The sequence below is a fragment of the Raphanus sativus genome, chromosome 4 (genome assembly GCF_000801105.2).
Source record: "Raphanus sativus cultivar WK10039 chromosome 4, ASM80110v3, whole genome shotgun sequence".
Classification (NCBI taxonomy): domain Eukaryota; kingdom Viridiplantae; phylum Streptophyta; class Magnoliopsida; order Brassicales; family Brassicaceae; genus Raphanus; species Raphanus sativus.
The window spans coordinates 14,256,178-14,273,645 of NC_079514.1; the positions used below are offsets into that span (position 1 = coordinate 14,256,178).

General features: G+C 35.9%; 2 protein-coding genes across 2 annotated transcripts; both read left to right on the top strand.

Moving 5' to 3' along the window:
- The first annotated feature begins 1,146 nt into the window (after positions 1-1,146).
- On the top strand, positions 1,147-3,853 carry LOC130510864 (uncharacterized). The gene is made up of 3 exons (XM_057007559.1): positions 1,147-1,279; positions 2,867-2,948; positions 3,042-3,853. Exons 1-3 carry the CDS (start codon positions 1,161-1,163, stop codon positions 3,186-3,188), a joined length of 348 nt encoding a protein of 115 aa, XP_056863539.1. The 5' UTR covers positions 1,147-1,160; the 3' UTR covers positions 3,189-3,853.
- A 6,916-nt stretch (positions 3,854-10,769) lies between these two features.
- Positions 10,770-14,221, top strand: LOC108829225 (uncharacterized). The gene is made up of 4 exons (XM_018602887.1): positions 10,770-11,325; positions 11,370-12,677; positions 12,828-13,048; positions 13,124-14,221. Exons 1-4 carry the CDS (start codon positions 10,770-10,772, stop codon positions 14,219-14,221), a joined length of 3,183 nt encoding a protein of 1,060 aa, XP_018458389.1.
- Positions 14,222-17,468: the final 3,247 nt, after the last annotated feature.

Below are 17,468 nucleotides of genomic sequence, written 5' to 3' on the forward strand. Positions count from 1 at the left end.
TGTTCCACAAAGAAAGATTTTCTATATTTTTAAGGTACTTTTGTATAATTTTGAGGTACTTTTGTATACTTTTGAGGATCATTAATTATGAATATTTGAATTGATTAAATTTTATTGGTTGATAGTTATTGGAAATTGTATAAAACATAAATAGTAAACTAAAGTTGACAAATATTTATTGTAGTCTTAATAAACGTGAAAACTCTAGAAAATCTTACTTTCAGGAACGGAGGGAGTATACACTAAAAAGAAAGACATTGTTCTCTAGATTTCTATATTTTGAAAAAGGTTAAAGAATCGTATTCTTCTTTCTTCTATTTATTTTTGTGTTGGCCTCAAGATGTTTCTCTCAACGAATATGGCATCATCTTTTTATATTTGTAGACAAAATCAAAATTGCTTTCTTTTACGATGTCCACAAAATTTTACTTTTCAAGTATTGTTTACGTTAACAATTGATCACGACCCATCCATGACTTATATTTAAAGATCTTATATAAAACTTTATAAATAGTATCAAAAATTCGTATGCATACGTGAACTATTGTAACTTGAAATTATCTTTTATTCAAAATGGGGCAGGATATTGTTTGTACATTTTAAAATATCGATGAAACCAAGAAGTTTCGCCATCATTAATTTGTATTTTTGTCGAATAATTGAGTAGTAGTATATTACTATTTGTTGTTGGAGAATAAGTTCAGCTGGGGTTTTATTTAAGCAAGTTGAAAACGATCACGTGTCCTACATAATGCTTACGAGATCTAGTGCAACCCATTGATTAACGACTCTTAGTCAGCCGATGAGTTTAGTGAATAGATAGCATATAGTTTGTTTCAGTGTGCCAAAAAAAAAAAAGATAGCATAATTTGTTCTTCAAACGAAACGTTTCTTTTTAGTTTTTAATGAAAATTTTAAACTTACTATATAGTAAGGCAAGCAATATCTCAGATAACAAAATTTTAGATAACAAAACTTTAGACCTGTTCGCATTTCTTACCGTTTTCAGTTTGGATTTAGTATACCTTTTTTGATTCAGGTTCGGTTCTTCAAATCCAGGTATTTGGTTCAGTCATGCAAATTTTACCTACTGATATGTGTTTTACTATTTATAAAAATAATAATAGTTGGCAGAAAAAAAAGTTTTAGCTATTTTCGCAATGAAGAAAAGTGAAAAGATTTCTAGAACCATATTTATTTGCAATGCTATCTCTCTGGTTAATCTTTACCAACATCGAGTCGGGAACTTCCTCTGCTGCCACTGCTCACCACATCTCAAGTAAAAACTCCGACAAATTTTTTTAACTAATATTGTACACCATATCTAAAAGAAATCATCAGCCAGATCTAAAGATTTTTAAAACGTTCTTATCCCTCTCGCCTTCCTTGGTGATGCATCCTGCATTTGTTTTTCTTTGTGTCTATTTTGGTATCGACAAAGCAATTCCGGTAACATTTCTTTTACCGCCAATAGGTACTGCAGTGTCTCAGCATTCTTCTTTGATCGATTAGCTGATTTCGGGTTTTATTTCTTTCGTTTTTGGACTTGGAACACTAAGCTTATGGTAAAGGTCAGATTAGTTATTCAAAACTCAGTTTCATGGAAAGACACACAAGAAAATTTCGTGTTTTGTGATTTATTTGACTAAATTGCAAAAACATTATGGTGGTTTCATCGGGGTATTTGGTTTGTTTACATTCTCATATCTCATTTCATGAAGAAATTACTGATGGATTCATCGGATCGGGTTCCATTTTCAAATTCATTCCCACGCTTTCTTTTTATGAAAGGAGAAGACATCTTGGTTTCTTTCCTTTCCCAAGTAAACTTTCAAGCTTTTATTACTGTCATTTTGTGTTGTTGTTTCATATTTGTATGGAGCCAGATATGCAAACGAGACTAACTTGATGCTTTTGTAGGCAAGAACCGAGTTTCAACGTCACTTGTAATTGTGATCAACTTTCAACTAGTTGTCTTTGTTGTGAAGGCTTTATCGACACATTGAATTTTATTTATAATTAGTTATCATCATTAAGTACAATGTCTAGACCAGAGTTCTCAAGTTGCATTAGTATCTTGAATTTTCACATGTCAAAATCTTCCTTTCCATCAAACTTTTCAATCTCAATCTTAACTTGAGTGTTCTGCAGGATTTTCAACTTTAACCGTGAGAATACCAACACCTTAGATGAGATCCCTTTTTCGCACCAATCGCAGATAAGAAACTGAGAACCGTCCTCTTGCTAGACCTGATGCTCTGATATCAATTGTTGGAATTGTGAAAGCTCATATCCAACTATTTATTATCTGATTAGTATGATATTGTCCATTTTGGATCTTAGACCGGTTCGCATAGATTTAATTTTGGCTTCTTTCCCAAAAGGTCTCGTATTAATTAAAGTTAGATTATCTTTATATATTAGACAATCCTTGTCTAATTCTCAATGTGGGTCTTTGTTTGACATCTCACATTCTCCCCCCTCAAACTAAGGACCACACTCATCTCGTGTGTTTTTTCTTCAGCGAATCATCTTGGCACCACCTTGTACCATTAATCGAAGGGTTTCCTTTGAAAATGTCTCTTCCATAACATCTTGTTCTTTTGAGAATATTCTCCCACAACATCACAGGTTCCATGATCTTCTGACTAGTTCTGTCACAGACCTATTCTTGCGGTTTGAAAGGTCCCATTCCTACTCGAACATTATTTTGATCTTCTTGCAAATCTGTGTCAAACCTGACTCTGATACCACTTGTAAGGTTTTAGTTATCAGGTTGATTAACTTAGGCCTTATTAGTTTAGCTAGTTTGTTAGCTAATGCATGATCAATTAACCTTGACACATTTTGTATGTTTGTTTTGCAGGGAACAAGACACACACTTTGGTAACCAATTCCCTTGCGGTACATTTGGGGGAAGAACTGCATTTCCAATCCACTATCTCAACGTAAAAAGAGTATTACAAAGAGATAAGACCTCATAAGCCACTACAAGACTGTAGCTTAAAATAAGAACTAAAACGCCTAGTTTTTCTTGTCAGATTGCTGTCTTCTCAGGTAGGTTCAGACGATCCTTTTACCAAGACAATTTGCTGATAACCCGAATTCCACAATCTTCTCTTGTTTTCCCGTACTCACCAAGTAAGCAACAATTGCTTTATATATGCATGAGCAAGAGGATGCCCTAATCGTCATGGGCCTTGTCGCTGAGAGCCCAAACACATGAAGTCTCTGGCGTATGGGCTTTAACCAATTTTCTTCAGTCCAACTGAATAGAGGAATAGATACCACCTCTCTACAAAACCTAAAATTTCAATTAAGAAAAGCGAAGATATCTGAAACGTAAGAAAAAATGGGTTAACTTTTATTTTCTTGTTGCTAGATATAGCATTGATGGAGGAACAAATACAAGAGAATAGCGGTACACTTTGGTTTAAGCCCTATTGCGTTTGCTTGTTGATTTCTGATTTTGATTTTGAGATAAGACTGACTGATGAAATATGAATAAACAAAATTTTTACACAAGGTTATTTCATGGTATCAGTACCAAAGAATTATATATTTTAAACCTAAATGTTGACAATCAGGGGCGGATGCACAGCTACCCGTACGGGGTCACGTGCCCCCACTACAAGAAAATGGTGATATTGCAACATATTTTCTGCAACGTTGTCTTTTCTTGAAATTTGGTAACAGATTTTACCATGTTTTTGCAATCATAAATACATATCAGCAGTTAAATATAAATTCACTGCAACCCAACGACAAAAAAAATCGTTACAAAATTTTGTTGCCAAATTGCAATTTTTTTTCCTACTTATAAAAATTTTCTTGCAAAATTCCCATGAAAAATCCAAAGAAAATGAGATGTGGCTTTTTGGAAAAAAAGAAAGAAAATACCATGTTTTAATATGTGACACGTTTATCACTCTATTTGCAACATGTTTATTTTAGTATTATTTATTTTCGATTTAAAAGTTAATATATATATCCCACTTAAAATAATTTTTACATATTATTTTATCAATATAATTTCAACCAGAACTATATATTATTTCATCAATATAATTTTGACCAAAATTAATTAAATTTTTACTGAATAACGAAAACTTAGCTAATTGAAGTTAACTAGATTTTCAATTTTTTTAGTTATACAGATCTTAATTCAAGTTTCACTATATATTTTTGAAAATTTATTGAATTATAATTCTAAATTATCATTTTGTTATGATGAAACAAACAAGCTAATGTATCATTTTTATTTATAGTTCGGTGTATATCTCCACGCCAGAACTTTTCTAGAATAGGATAATACCAGCATATACGTGAACTTAGGGATATGATTCTAGAGCAATTAAGATTTTCTCTTTTCTCAGTTTTTTATAAATATGATTTCTTAATTCCTTGTTATACTTGTGGAGAATTAAGTTTCCATGTTCTGCTTCCTCTTCAACGAAAGAGAGGTTGTGAAACTAGAATTACACGTAACGCATGCCAGTTAGTCAACGAAGGTAACAAACAAAACTCTTACTTCAAAGTGTTTAAAATAAGTAACTTGGTGTGTATATTTTGTATTTTTTATTCTCTGATATTCATTTAAAGATTTTACCATTACTTTTGTTTTTGTTCAGATTCAGGATGAACTCTAGTCGATGTGCTATAGGCTGGAGAAAAACGGAGTCAAGCAATCAATATATGAGAGCCAAATCAACATATCTTTCCTGTGTTTCCAATCCATCAAAAGAAGAAAATATAACGATGTAGAATTGTTCATTTTTCTTAGACATGGTTTTAATGAATTGTTCAATATTGTTGTAACATTTGATTATTTAATAAAAATAGTTATTGATTAATTCTTATTTTTATTATTTTAAATTTGAAAATAACCATCACATTTGAAATTATTGTGACATAGCAAATATAATTCCAAAATAAATACAATTTAACAAATTTGTATTAGAATTATATTGTCGTAGTATGTAGAAACAAACTGTGTGAGTTTAATATTGCAAAGTCTGTTGTAAAGATACAACAAATTTGCAAGACAAATGTTATTGCATTATTACGATGGATTTAGCAATAAATCAATCTATTGCAAAATTTGCAATATTTTAGCAACGAAAGGAATTTGCAACAATCAATCAGCAACATTGTATAATTCATTACAGTTTTATTGCAAATATACATTTGCAACATTATATTGACCTATTGCAATAATTTCTCTTTATTGCAATATAGTTATTTTCTTGTAGTGCCCCATCTAATTCTTAAATTTTCTATAGTAATTAGTACCAAATATAAAAGTGCCCCCAATTTGAAAATTAGATATAGTGTAAAATTGTTATGTGCCCCCAACTAAATATAAGTCTAGATCCGCCCTGTTGACAATAGCGCTACACAACTACTTGCAAATAAGGACAATAATAACATGTCCTCAAATATCACGACCGTCTCTTGTAGTTGTGACAAGAAGTACAAAACCTTAAGAGTTCTCAAAGTAAACCTAAAATTTCAATCTTCACTCCTTAGAAGTGTTTAAAAGAAACGTGGTTTATTTTTTGTCCAACAATTTATTTTTTGTCCAACAAAAAAGAAACATGGTTTATTTCCGTCTCTCTTTCCTTTACCTGAATTAGGTCTTGTCCTTTGTTTTGAAATCGAAAAGAAATGTGGATCCCTACAGTATTGAAGCCTATACTGAAGGTCCACTTACGATCCATTAAGAAGTTTCAGTAGTTCATGTGTTAGGGTTTCTAGACTGATATAAATATATAGTTTTTTTTTTGAAAAGCTGATATAAATATATAGTTAGATGTTCTTTGATTGTAACGAAGGCTGCCATTGTTGAATAGACTGATAGAAGCAACTAGTTCTTTTGTCTTGAAAGGTTTAACTGTGCCCCAACACATGTCAAGATCGAGTCTATTAGTTGTGTTTTTATTCTCTCATTTTTTCTTTACACTTTTAATCACTTTCCATAATATATTATTTGCCTTTGTTTTTCCTGCATAAACATATTTTTATTCTATAACTGTTTCTTTCCATTTTTAATATTATTTTTCCAAAATAAAAGTTGTAGTTTAGTAGAAGTTTACTCTAATAATTATTTTTATTAAGTTTATTTTTCAATAATTTCGATTAAAGGGAAAACTAAAATGAAAAAAATAATGTATACATAATAATTTTATGATATTACTGAAAATGGGTATTTAAAATTATTGTTTGTATTTGATTTATTTGAAAGAAAAATATAAAATTTTAATGATTAATTTCTTAAAAAGAACTAACTATTTAATTTACTAAATTATTTTAATATAATATATAGTTATATTGTGTCCCATATTATATTATTATCTAGATCCGCCCCTACTTGAACTCATTTATGAAATCAATTGATAATCTTTTTTTTTGACCAAAGGCTTAGATCAATTGATATTGTTAGCTCTTGAAGTTTCAATATACAGCATTTGATTTAAGCAAAAAAAAAAGGTCTCTACAGAAACGGTTCTCGTGTTTTATTTGTGTTCTTAAGTTTGCGATTGTTATGTTTTCTCTGGTTTCTGCACTAGAAATTAGATTTTATGTTCTATGTTTGTTGTGTCTGAGGTTTGAAGATCTTTGATGCATTTCTCAAAAAGAAAAAAAGGATCTTTGATGCTGTTTACTAAAACAAATTATCATATGTTAATTTTGATATTGCCAATCGTTTGACGATGATTCTGATATGTGTCTCACAAAGTCATGGAATCTGTACTGTTAAGCTGCGAACTGAACTAGCTAATTTTAGAACTAATACCTCTGTTAAAGCTTATATGAAACTAGCTAGGGATTGTTAAAATGGTAAAATCCACCCCATTTAAACCATCCCATTTAAGATCCTTCTCATTTAGAATTCATAAATATTTAGATTCATTTAAAAGTAAATCTATTAGAGGTATCCATTTAGAGTCCGCGAAATTTATATGTACCTGTTTAGACTCATTTAAACTATTATTGATTTAACTTTTAATTATTTTAACTTTATACTCTTTTAATAAAAATTAAACGAAACAAATAATAAAATTTAACTGATTTTTTTATTATATAAACACAAATCAAATTGTCCTGGTAAAACCGTAAAGTCATGTATTTCCGTAAAAACTGCAAAATCGATTTTTTCTACCAAAACCGTAAAATTCAAGTTTTGTCGTCAAAACCATAAAATTGAATTTTTCGCCAAAACTGTAAAATCGAATTTTCCCGTTAAAATCGTAAAACCGAGTTTTCCCGCCAAAACTGTAAAACCGAAATTTCCGCCAAAACCGTAAAATCAAGTTTTTCCGTCAAAACCGTAAAATCGAATTTTTCCGCAAAACTGCAAAATCAAGTTTTCTGCCAAAACCATGAAATCGAGTTTTTCCGCCGAAACTGTAAAAACCGAGTATCACAATAAAACCAGCATAATTGTCACAAAACTCTGCATTGCTATGAAAATAACTATTTAGTTTTAAATTTAAACATTTGCTTTTTTTAATATTACAAAAGCCAAAATTTGAACAAAAAAAAGTTATCCATGGTTTAAATCAAATACGACGAAACCGATGGATCTAAGTTTTGTACGTTTCATTACCGCAAAAAAAAATGTCAAAAACCCACTAAAATATCTCCTACTCATGTGTAGTGAAATAGTGACAAAGTGGTGTTGATATAGATAAACATAAACATGCAGTAGTTTACAATGATATATATACACAAACTCTAAGAAAATGACTATTTTCGATGAGTTAGACGATCATACTACTAGACGTACATACGAATACAAACAGTGTAAGTATAGATGTGGCTGCGTGTGTGTGTGGATAATGGATTGTGATATGTTTGTAGAGATGGTAAAGTAGAACCTTAACTGCGAGTCTGGTTCAAATATTTGTAGTGGAGCTGTATTGAATCAGGGTTTTCTAGACTTGTAAATTAGTGGGTTTCTCAGGCACTATTCCCTTTGTTGGTCCTATCTACCGGTCCGTTGCAAACGTTCAAGAGTGGACTTTCTCCTTTTGTATTCTAGATCTCTGCCACGCGCACCACCTTCTCAAATTGTTTCTCCTTTTAGGCATTTTGTCTAGTTTTCTGGACCTTCCTTGAGTATTATTCATCGGGTAATAGAATCCATGGGGGCTCCTCCGCCTTTGCTCACGGCTGATGAACGCTCCGGTGTAACAACAACAACCCCCTCTTTCTCGCTAGTACCTGGAGCCGGCTCCATGTACCAAAGGAACTACTAACGGTTTCTCCTGCAAAGAGTCGACGGTTACTCCTCTTGTGCATCGGTCCTTGGGCTACATATCTCTCGCTAGACCTCCTTCTTACTCACCGGGTACTCCAAGACCTTTTCCCTACTCTTTGCTGCAAACCCTAACTTCCGTTACTCCCCACCGAGTCTACATTACTGTCAACTGCGACTGTCGCTTGCCCTCACTTACTCATCAGCTTCCGGCGTCTACTGTGAAACTCATATTCCTTACAATGTCTCGTCGTCACTTCACTGCTGCTGAAAAAGGGGAGGGTATAGCAACCTCTTCTGTGGACGCCCCCCCCTACAAGCGTGTCAGAGCACCGGTCTTCGACACTTCAGCTCTCATCAGAAACAACGCCTTAACGCTCATAGGTAGGGTTACAAACCCTAGAGAACAACCCATAGGCTCCCTTATCTCTGCGCTTCCAAGAAACTGGACTCTTAAAGGGAGGACAACTGGCTCAGATCTGGGTCAACTCTGTTTCCAATTCAGATTTGAACTGGAGGAAGATCTGCTACATGTACTACATGAAAGACCTTTTCACTACAACAACTGGATGGTGATTCTCCAACGCTGGGAACCAGTAATTTCCCCGCTGTTCCCATCTCAGATTCCTTTCTGGATCAGGCTACACGGGCTCCCGTTGCACTTCTGGCACGAGAAAATGATCTACAATATAGCGCATGACTTGGGTACGCTAGAGGACTACAAGATCACAAAAACCTCAGCCAGGATCCGTGTTTCTGTCGACGGTCTCAAACCTCTAGTCAAGAAAGCTCTAGTGTATTTTGATACGGGTGAAGAACTCCCCATCTCTCTTGACTACGAAGACTTAGGCTACCACTGCTCACACTGCAATAGTCTGTCCCATTTGATCCGCTCATGCCCGTTGGCCCCACAGATTAATTAGTCTCAACCCCAAGTGACACAGATGTCGTCGGCTCACCCCTCAAGAGAGGTACTGCAATCTTCTGAGGTTCCCTTCAGCCTAAGAGTTGACAGACATGGTCGTCCTTTCGGGAATCGAATTCCTTTACCTGAACGTAGAGGTCAACCCATCCAGAATAAAATCATACCCTCTACGAACACATCGAGAGAAAAACTCCCCTCAAGAACCAACGCTTCCTCGCACTACAGACCTACTCCTCCAAGACACCAAACTAGAGATCACCCACGACCCCGCAGTCGCTCCCCACAGAGACAATGGAGAGAAAAAACACACCACACTGGAAGACAGTCATATAGCGAAGCGGAGCCTTGTAGATCTCCGGTGCAGATCACCCCAAAGGACACAACAGGAGGTCATCGGCTACCTCTGGAGAGAAATCTGGAATTGACAGACTTCCCTCCTCCTCCCTCAAGGATTCCATCTTGAGAGGAGGTAATGGAACAGCTACATGAAGTTACTTTTCAGTACACAAATGTGGCAGACCCTGTTGAAGCAGCAGCGAGACTCCAGAGAGTCATCCAGAGCGAAGAGAGTGGCTTGATGGAACAGACAACATCCAGAATCATAGCCAAAGCGACTGACAACTTGAGACGCCAAAATGAGGATGGCTTGACACCTGCGAGGGGTACTGCTGTGGAAATATCCTCTCCTGTGAATCCAGCTGACCCAATCATAGCTGATACCCCCCGCTCAGCTAGACGTGGTAATGATCGAGCTGGTTCTTCCCGTAGAGTGCAAGCTAGCCCCCGAGTCTTCACTAGCACTAACTTACGGAAGATCAATATAGCATAAGCGGCTACTAGGCATGGTTTCCCCCACACTGCTCCAATACATTCTGCTCGCAGAAGAACTACCAGAAACCCACAAGCGTCTAATGCTCCTGTTACTGCAGCATCGCCTAGATCTCAGAGTGGGAAATCTTCGGATTTTCACACCCACCGTCCTCCTCTTCCTTAGTCGTTCTGAGCTGGAATGTCTGTGGGCTGGGGAACCCCAGGACAGTCCAGAGGCTCAAAGATCTTAATAATAAATGCTCCCCTGACATCATCTTCCTGTCTGAAACAAAAAATCCTGATGAATTCGTAATTAAGGAGCTGGAAGATATTAAGCTAGAAGAACAATACCTTTTCTCTCCAGTTACTCCAGAATCTGGAGGTCTGGCTCTGTTTTGGAAAAAAGACGTTAACATTTCGATCATATCAGCGAACCAAAACTTCATCGATACCACGATAACTTTCAAAGGGAAAACCTTTTATAGTACCTTTGTCTATGGGGAACCTGACTCCTCAAAGAGATTGGCTGTGTGGGAGGCTCTCTGTGAGCTAGCTATCAACAGAAGCTCCCCCTAGTTCCTCACTGGAGACTTTAATGAGATAACAGACAACTCCGAGAAGGCAGGAGGCCCTGAAAGACCAGAGAGCTCTTTTAGTAACTTCAGGTCGTTCCTATCAATTTGTGACCTATTTGACATCAAGCACACAGGGAATTTTCTCTCCTGGAGGGGCAAAAGACACACTCACCTAGTGCATTGTCGACTCGATAGGGCTATGGCCAACAGTTCATGGTCTGATATGTTCCCTAATGGCCGCTCCCATTATCTCCAACTGGAAGCCTCAGATCACAGACCTCTTATCTCCACCTTCGACTCAAAAAGGAAGAGAACTGCAAAAATCTCCCGATATGACCGTCGCCTACGAAATAATGAAGAAATAAGCAAGCTAGTTTCAGAAATCTGGAACGATAATGCTGACTTACCTGTCTCTGGCCGTATCAGCAAATGTCGCCATGCCATATCGGCTTGGAGTAAGAAGTTCAACATCAATAGCAGGAAATTCATTGTGGAGACAAAGGATGCCTTAGATAACGCCCTCTCTGCACTACTCTCTGACGATGACCTTATTGCTCAACTGAACCTGAAGCTCCTCAAAGCCTACAAAGTAGAAGAGGAGTTCTGGAGGCAACGCAGAAGACTCCTTTGGCTCACACTGGGAGACAAAAATACAAGCTTTTTCACGCTACTACAAAAGGAAGAAGAGCAAGAAACCGTATTTCGGTCATTGAAAATGGGGAAGGCCTACCAGTTTTCGAAGATGAACAAATTGCGTCTGTGATAAGTGAGTACTTCAGTGCAATCTTCACCTCGTCAGGCAACTCTGCAATTGAGACAGTACATCAAGCCATTGAACCATGCATCTCTAGTGCTACTAACGAGTCTCTGATTAAAATGCCTTCACCTGAGGAGATTAAAGAGTCAGTCTTCGCCATTCATCCTGATAAAGCTCCCGGCCCCGATGGCTTCTCTGCGAGCTTCTTCCAGTCTAACTGGGACGTGGTTGGGCCTGCAATAACCAAGGAGATTCAATCTTTTTTTGTGGAAGGAACTCTGCGACGCACCATCAACTCTACACACATAAGACTTATCCCAAAAATCTCTAGTCCTAAGGCGGTTTCAGACTACAGACCTATTGCCCTATGCAACGTCTACTACAAGGTGATTTCAAAGCTGCTCTCGCTAAGACTAAAGCCTATTCTACAAGAGGTTGTCTCGGAGAACCAATCTGCTTTCGTACCTGGGTGGGTCATCTCTGATAACGTGCTGATTACGCACGAGACTCTACACTATCTCAAGACATCAGGAGCCACCATACACTGTTCCATGGCCGTCAAAATGGACATTAGTAAGGCCTATGACAGGCTCGAATGGTCCTTTATACGATGTGTGTTTGAGAGAATGGGTTTCTGTGGTACCTTTGTCGACTGGATCATGGAATGTATAACGACTGTATCCTATTCCTTCCTCCTTAATGATGAAGCAGTAGGTAGCGTCGTGCCACAGCGAGGTATCAGACAGGGGGACCCGATGTCTCCTTATGTGTTCATCGTCTGTGGTGAAGTACTTTCAGGACTCTGCATCAAAGCGCAAATAGAAGAATCATTACCAGGATTAAGAGTTTCAAGAAATAGTCTAAAGATCAACCACCTGCTTTTCGCTGACGACACAATGTTCTTTACCAAAACCGACAGCTATGCTTGCTCCAATCTTGGGAACATTCTACGCATCTACGAATCAGCTTCTGGTCAAAAGATAAATGCGCAAAAATCCTCAATTTCCTTCTCTAGCAAGACACCTGCAGAAACACGCATTAGAGTCAAACAACAACTGGGAATTGAAAAGGAGGGAGGAGTTGAAAAATATCTAGGACTACCTGAGCATTTTGGACGCAAGAAAAAAGACCTCTTCTCATCGATTGTTGACAGGATGAAACAACGCACCCTCAACTGGTCCACTCAATTCCTCTCCACTGCAGGCAAAGCGACTATGATCCAGTCAATCATATCGCCAATCCCGTCCTTTGCTATGACGTGTTTTGAACTCCCGGTCAGCCTCTGTAAGAGGATACAATCAGTGCTGACCAGGTTCTGGGAGGATGCAAGCGATGGAGCCAGGAAGATCTGTTGGATATCCTGGGACAAATTAACACAACCAAAAGATATGGGGGACTTAGGATTTTGAGACATACAAACGTTCAATCACGCCCTATTGGCAAAAATAGGATGGAGGCTAATTACTAAGCCAAATTGTCTACTAGCAAAGATTCTTTTAGGCAAGTACTGCCACAAGACCTCATTCCTAAAAGTGCAACCTACTTTGGCTATCTCACATGGTTGGAGAGGGATTCTGCGAGGCAGAGATCTGCTAGTGGAACACCTAGGTAAAGCAATAGGAGATGGGGAGACTACATCGGTTTGGAATGATTCGTGGATTGATCCGGAAGCTAATCTAAAGCCCTTTGGCCCTATGCTACCGCAAGATAGAGACTTGATGGTATCGGATTTACTTACCAGAGAGACGCGAGAATGGAATGTGGGACTTGTGGAGAATATGTTCCCATAACTGAAGGACCAAATCCTGAAGATCCGCCCTAGCGTTTTGGGTAAGCAGGATTCGTTCGTCTGGCCTCTGCAAAAATCAGGAGTTTATAGTGTTAAATCAGGCTATTACTCTACATTCCTACCACAACACCGAGCATTGGAGACACAGTTAGACACAACTTCAAAAGAGTGGAAAAAACTTATCTGGAGTAAGCACATCTCGCCGAAGATTAAATATTTCCTCTGGAAGGCTGCATCAAACGCCTTTCCAACGGGAGAGAATCTACGAAAGCGGGGACTTCTGCTGAACACAACTTGCATTCGTTGTGGAGCCCCTGAGAGTGTTGAGCATATTCTCTTCCACTGCCAATTCGCCATCGAAGTCTGGAGCCACAGCCCTTGGAATCTCACAATCGACACCACATCTGCTACTAACTTCTTCGAGAAGCTTGACGATTCTTGGAAGAAGACCCCGCTACCCCCATATGGATTCACAGGCAGCGCCTTTCCTTGGCTATGTTTGTTTCTTTGGATCGCACGAAACGAAATCATCTTCGAGAATAGGATCCAATCACCGCAAGACCTAGTTCTTCAGGCTCTCTTGGCTCTCAAGGAATGGGAATCAGCTCAACCGCTGAAACCCCCAATTCTACTTGCCCCCACGCAGTATCGCCACAATCTAAGCCCTATCAGACCGGAGATCTTCTGCAACACTGACGCCTCTTGGAGACACTCATCAATGGACGCGGGCTTGGCATGGATCTTCACTGACAGAGATGGATCGGAGCTCGCTCGTGGACCTGCGAAGAAATCATCGGTCTCTTCGCCTTGCATGGGAGAGGCTTTGGCTATCAGAGAAGCGCTGCTCCAAGCGGCATCTCGAAACTACTCCAGTATCTGTATCCGAACAGACTCACGAGTGCTTACTGAAGCAATCAACTCTCGCCAGAAAACGATGGAACTCTACGGTGTTCTCTCGGATATCGACGATCTATCTTTCTCTGTTTCTTCGCCTTTCAATTCTTATCGTTTCATGTTTATCCCTAGGGCCAGCAATGGGCCTGCAGATAGCCTTGTTAAGGCCTGTCTTGCATTCCATGTATTGTTGGACCTAAACTCTAATTAGCTTTTTAATGAAAGCCCTTAGTTTGATCAAAAAAAAAAAGACGATCATACTAAAGTAATGTCGTTTTGGTTTTAGGCAGACAGCTTTTGTCACTGATACGACGCCCGGAAATATTGATGCATGTACAGTGATGTACTGATTACTGATCGACCAGTTTCTTTTTTATTCAACCCGGAAGCTTTCTAGGGAGAAAAATAAAATAAAAGTACTTTGGTTTGATCTGTTTGTAACTGTTTGTAATTCTCTCGATACTTCTTTAATATGTTAAATCGGATGTGAAGCGCACTTTTTGTGATGAACTATTACAAAATCTCCAAGCTTTCTTGGAATTTAATTATAATCCTCCAAGTAAGTATATAATACGTTGTTTCTATATACTTAAACAGTAGACATGTATTTTAAGACATGTACCAGTTTCTTTTTTATTCAACCCGGAAGATTTCTAGGGAGAAAAATAAAAATAAAAAGTATTTTAGTTTGATCTGTTTGTAATTCTCTCGATACTTCTTTAATATGTTAATCGGATGCGAAGCGCACTTTTTGTGATGAACTATTACAAAATCTCCAAGTTTTCTTGGAATTTAATTATTATCTTCTATTAACAAGTATATAATAGTGCAATTCTCCTAGATAGACTTTTTATGTTTTTGTCATAAAAATATCATTAAAAAAAGACCAAAATGTTTTATTTAAGGGGGCAAACATTTTTTATACCCTAGATATAAAAAATACAAATAAATAAAAAATCAATAAAACTAAGAGAAAGTGAAAAAAAATATTTATATTTCGAATTTTATGTTTTCAAATTCAAATATTTTTTCAAGTTTTTTTTAATTCAAAAATGATTTTTGAAACTATTTTGAAAAATTTTTATTTTCAAATTTTAGTATTTATTTTTTTTATTTTATAAACCTTTAAAACATAAATCAAAAAACTCACCTCTTAACTCTAAACCAGTGTTATTAAACCCGGACCAAACCGGCGGTCGGACCAGGTTCAACCATGAACCGGACACAAATGCGGGTTGGGTTAATGCCAAAACCCAACTATAATTGAACCGGTTAAAAACCCCTATCGAACCGTTAAAAACCCGTGAACCGGCGACCCAATGAACCGGCTAAACCCTGGTTCTTGTATTAAATCAAAAATTTATTAATAAAACAATTAAAATTTCTTTTTTAAAATAAAAATAGGATTCAGATTAATAAGGTAAAGTCATCTCATATTTTTCTCTTGAGTCTTTGACGTCTATACAAGACTGCAACTCACAAGGTATCTATTTCCCAAGGTATTGTTTTTGTTTCGAAGATTTTAAGAATTGAAAACTTAGATTTGAAGAACTCAATCATGGTATAATTTTTAATTTTATTTCATAGTATAAATTTTTAACTAATGTGTCTATAATTTTTGTAAAGGTGCTGAAGATTTGGAGTGACAAAAATCCGTAGAATAAAAATTAAATATGTTCTTTTATTGATTTGAGATTTGGACTATTACATTGTTCTATTACTTTTATTACATTTTTAGATTGTTACTTTTTAAAAATTTCTAAACATTATGGTTATTGAAATATTTTATTTGATATGATCTTTATCTTTGTAAGAATATACATATTCAAAATATCAGTAAATTTAGTTTAGTCTAATCAAACCCAAATCGAACCGGATCGAACCTGGTCGAACCACATTGACCCATGACCCAAAAAAAATCCGGTTCGCTTGCCGGTCCGGTTTTAACAACACTGCTCTAAACTCTAAGATTTAGATTAGTTAACCATATGAGTATAAATATAAATTAACTCTTTTAATGAAACATTTTGAATATTTTCTTCGTTGTGTGCTATATTTGTGACAAAAACTTCAAATATGAATTTTTTTGTTCTCCAAAAAGAAATTTCAAAACTTCAAATTTAAAGTTCTGAGTAGTAAAACTTCAAATATAGAGTGTCAATACTCAAAATTTCAAATTTGAAGCTTCATCTTTTTCATTGCATTTTGGTCATTATATTTACATATTCTATTTATAATTCTTAAATTTTTTGTCTTTAATCTTTTAAATCCTTTAAAATTTTATAACTCATAAATATTTAAAATTTATTTTTATAATTTTAATTTCTACAAATAAAATTAAATAAAAACTTTAAAATAAGTTCTTTTTTTTTCAAAACTAGATTTTGATAACAGCAATATTAGAAAAGAAACTTAACAAATGTACTAATTTATAGAATAATGTTGTAATTTACTTGTAATTTAATATTTAATTATGTATTTCTATGTAAAAATTATATATTTTATTTTATCATTTTTATTAATATTTTGTAATATTTTTATATACGTGCTATTTATTTATAACATTTTATGAATTTAAATTAAGTATCATAAATATAAGGAGCATAACATAAAATATAAATTATTTTGAAGTTAAATTCGAAGTTTTTTTTTGGAAAAGACTAGCTTAAAACTTTAAATATAAAGTTTAAAAAACTTCAAAATATAGTTTTTTGGAGATGTTCTAATACGTTGTTTCTATATACTTAAACAGTAGACATGTACTTTAAGTCATGTCAATTAGTGTAAAACTTATCAAGCTGAGTAGAGATCTGGTAACATTCTTTTTTCTGAAACACATCTGATAACAATAGTATGAACATAAACAACGGAGTACTATTCATAGCATAAAGTTTGTAACCATTATATAGACATTGTGAAAAGAAACTAATTAATGATAAATGTCGAGGCCTGAGTTGTCCTCATTTCTTTCGTGCATCCAACTTTAAAGAACCTTTTTGGATCCCTAGAGAAGATTTTATTTTATATTTTCCCTTTTTATGTAATTATCTGTGGATGCACATATTTGGTTAAACATAATTTTCCGCATTATTTAATTTCTTGCTTACTGAATCCCGAACAATACATGTGATTGTAAAAGATCTGAGGCATGAGTATCCCTTATACTACAAGAAAACAGGTTCTTAACGACTCCAATATTAGTAGTTAGTTGGTCGTAATACGTACATTACTACCACGGACACCCGGAGCTGCGCAACTCTTAAAAAGATTCTTGTCACCTATGAGAAGGCGTCAGGACAGCGGATCAACACAGACAAATCGTCTATATCCTTTGCTGCAAAGACACCCTCCCTAGTGAGAAACATGATTAAAAATATGCTGGGGATTCACAAAGAAGGTGGAGTAGGTAAATACCTTGGATTACCCGAACACTTTGGAAGGAAAAAGAGAGACCTCTT

What these genes read in the sequence shown, in the direction of transcription:
- LOC130510864 (XM_057007559.1), top strand. Translation starts at nt 1,161, where the DNA reads ATGAAGAAAAGTGAAAAGATTTCTAGAACCATATTTATTTGCAATGCT. An exon ending in CACTGCTCACCACATCTCAA is followed by an intron (nt 1,280 to 2,866) that starts GTAAAAACTCCG and finishes TTTGTTTTGCAG; the next exon opens with GGAACAAGACACACACTTTG. An exon ending in TTCCAATCCACTATCTCAAC is followed by an intron (nt 2,949 to 3,041) that starts GTAAAAAGAGTA and finishes TTTTCTTGTCAG; the next exon opens with ATTGCTGTCTTCTCAGGTAG.
- LOC108829225 (XM_018602887.1), top strand. Translation starts at nt 10,770, where the DNA reads ATGGCCAACAGTTCATGGTCTGATATGTTCCCTAATGGCCGCTCCCAT. An exon ending in CGATGGAGCCAGGAAGATCT is followed by an intron (nt 12,678 to 12,827) that starts GTTGGATATCCT and finishes AGATTCTTTTAG; the next exon opens with GCAAGTACTGCCACAAGACC. An exon ending in CGCAAGATAGAGACTTGATG is followed by an intron (nt 13,049 to 13,123) that starts GTATCGGATTTA and finishes CCATAACTGAAG; the next exon opens with GACCAAATCCTGAAGATCCG.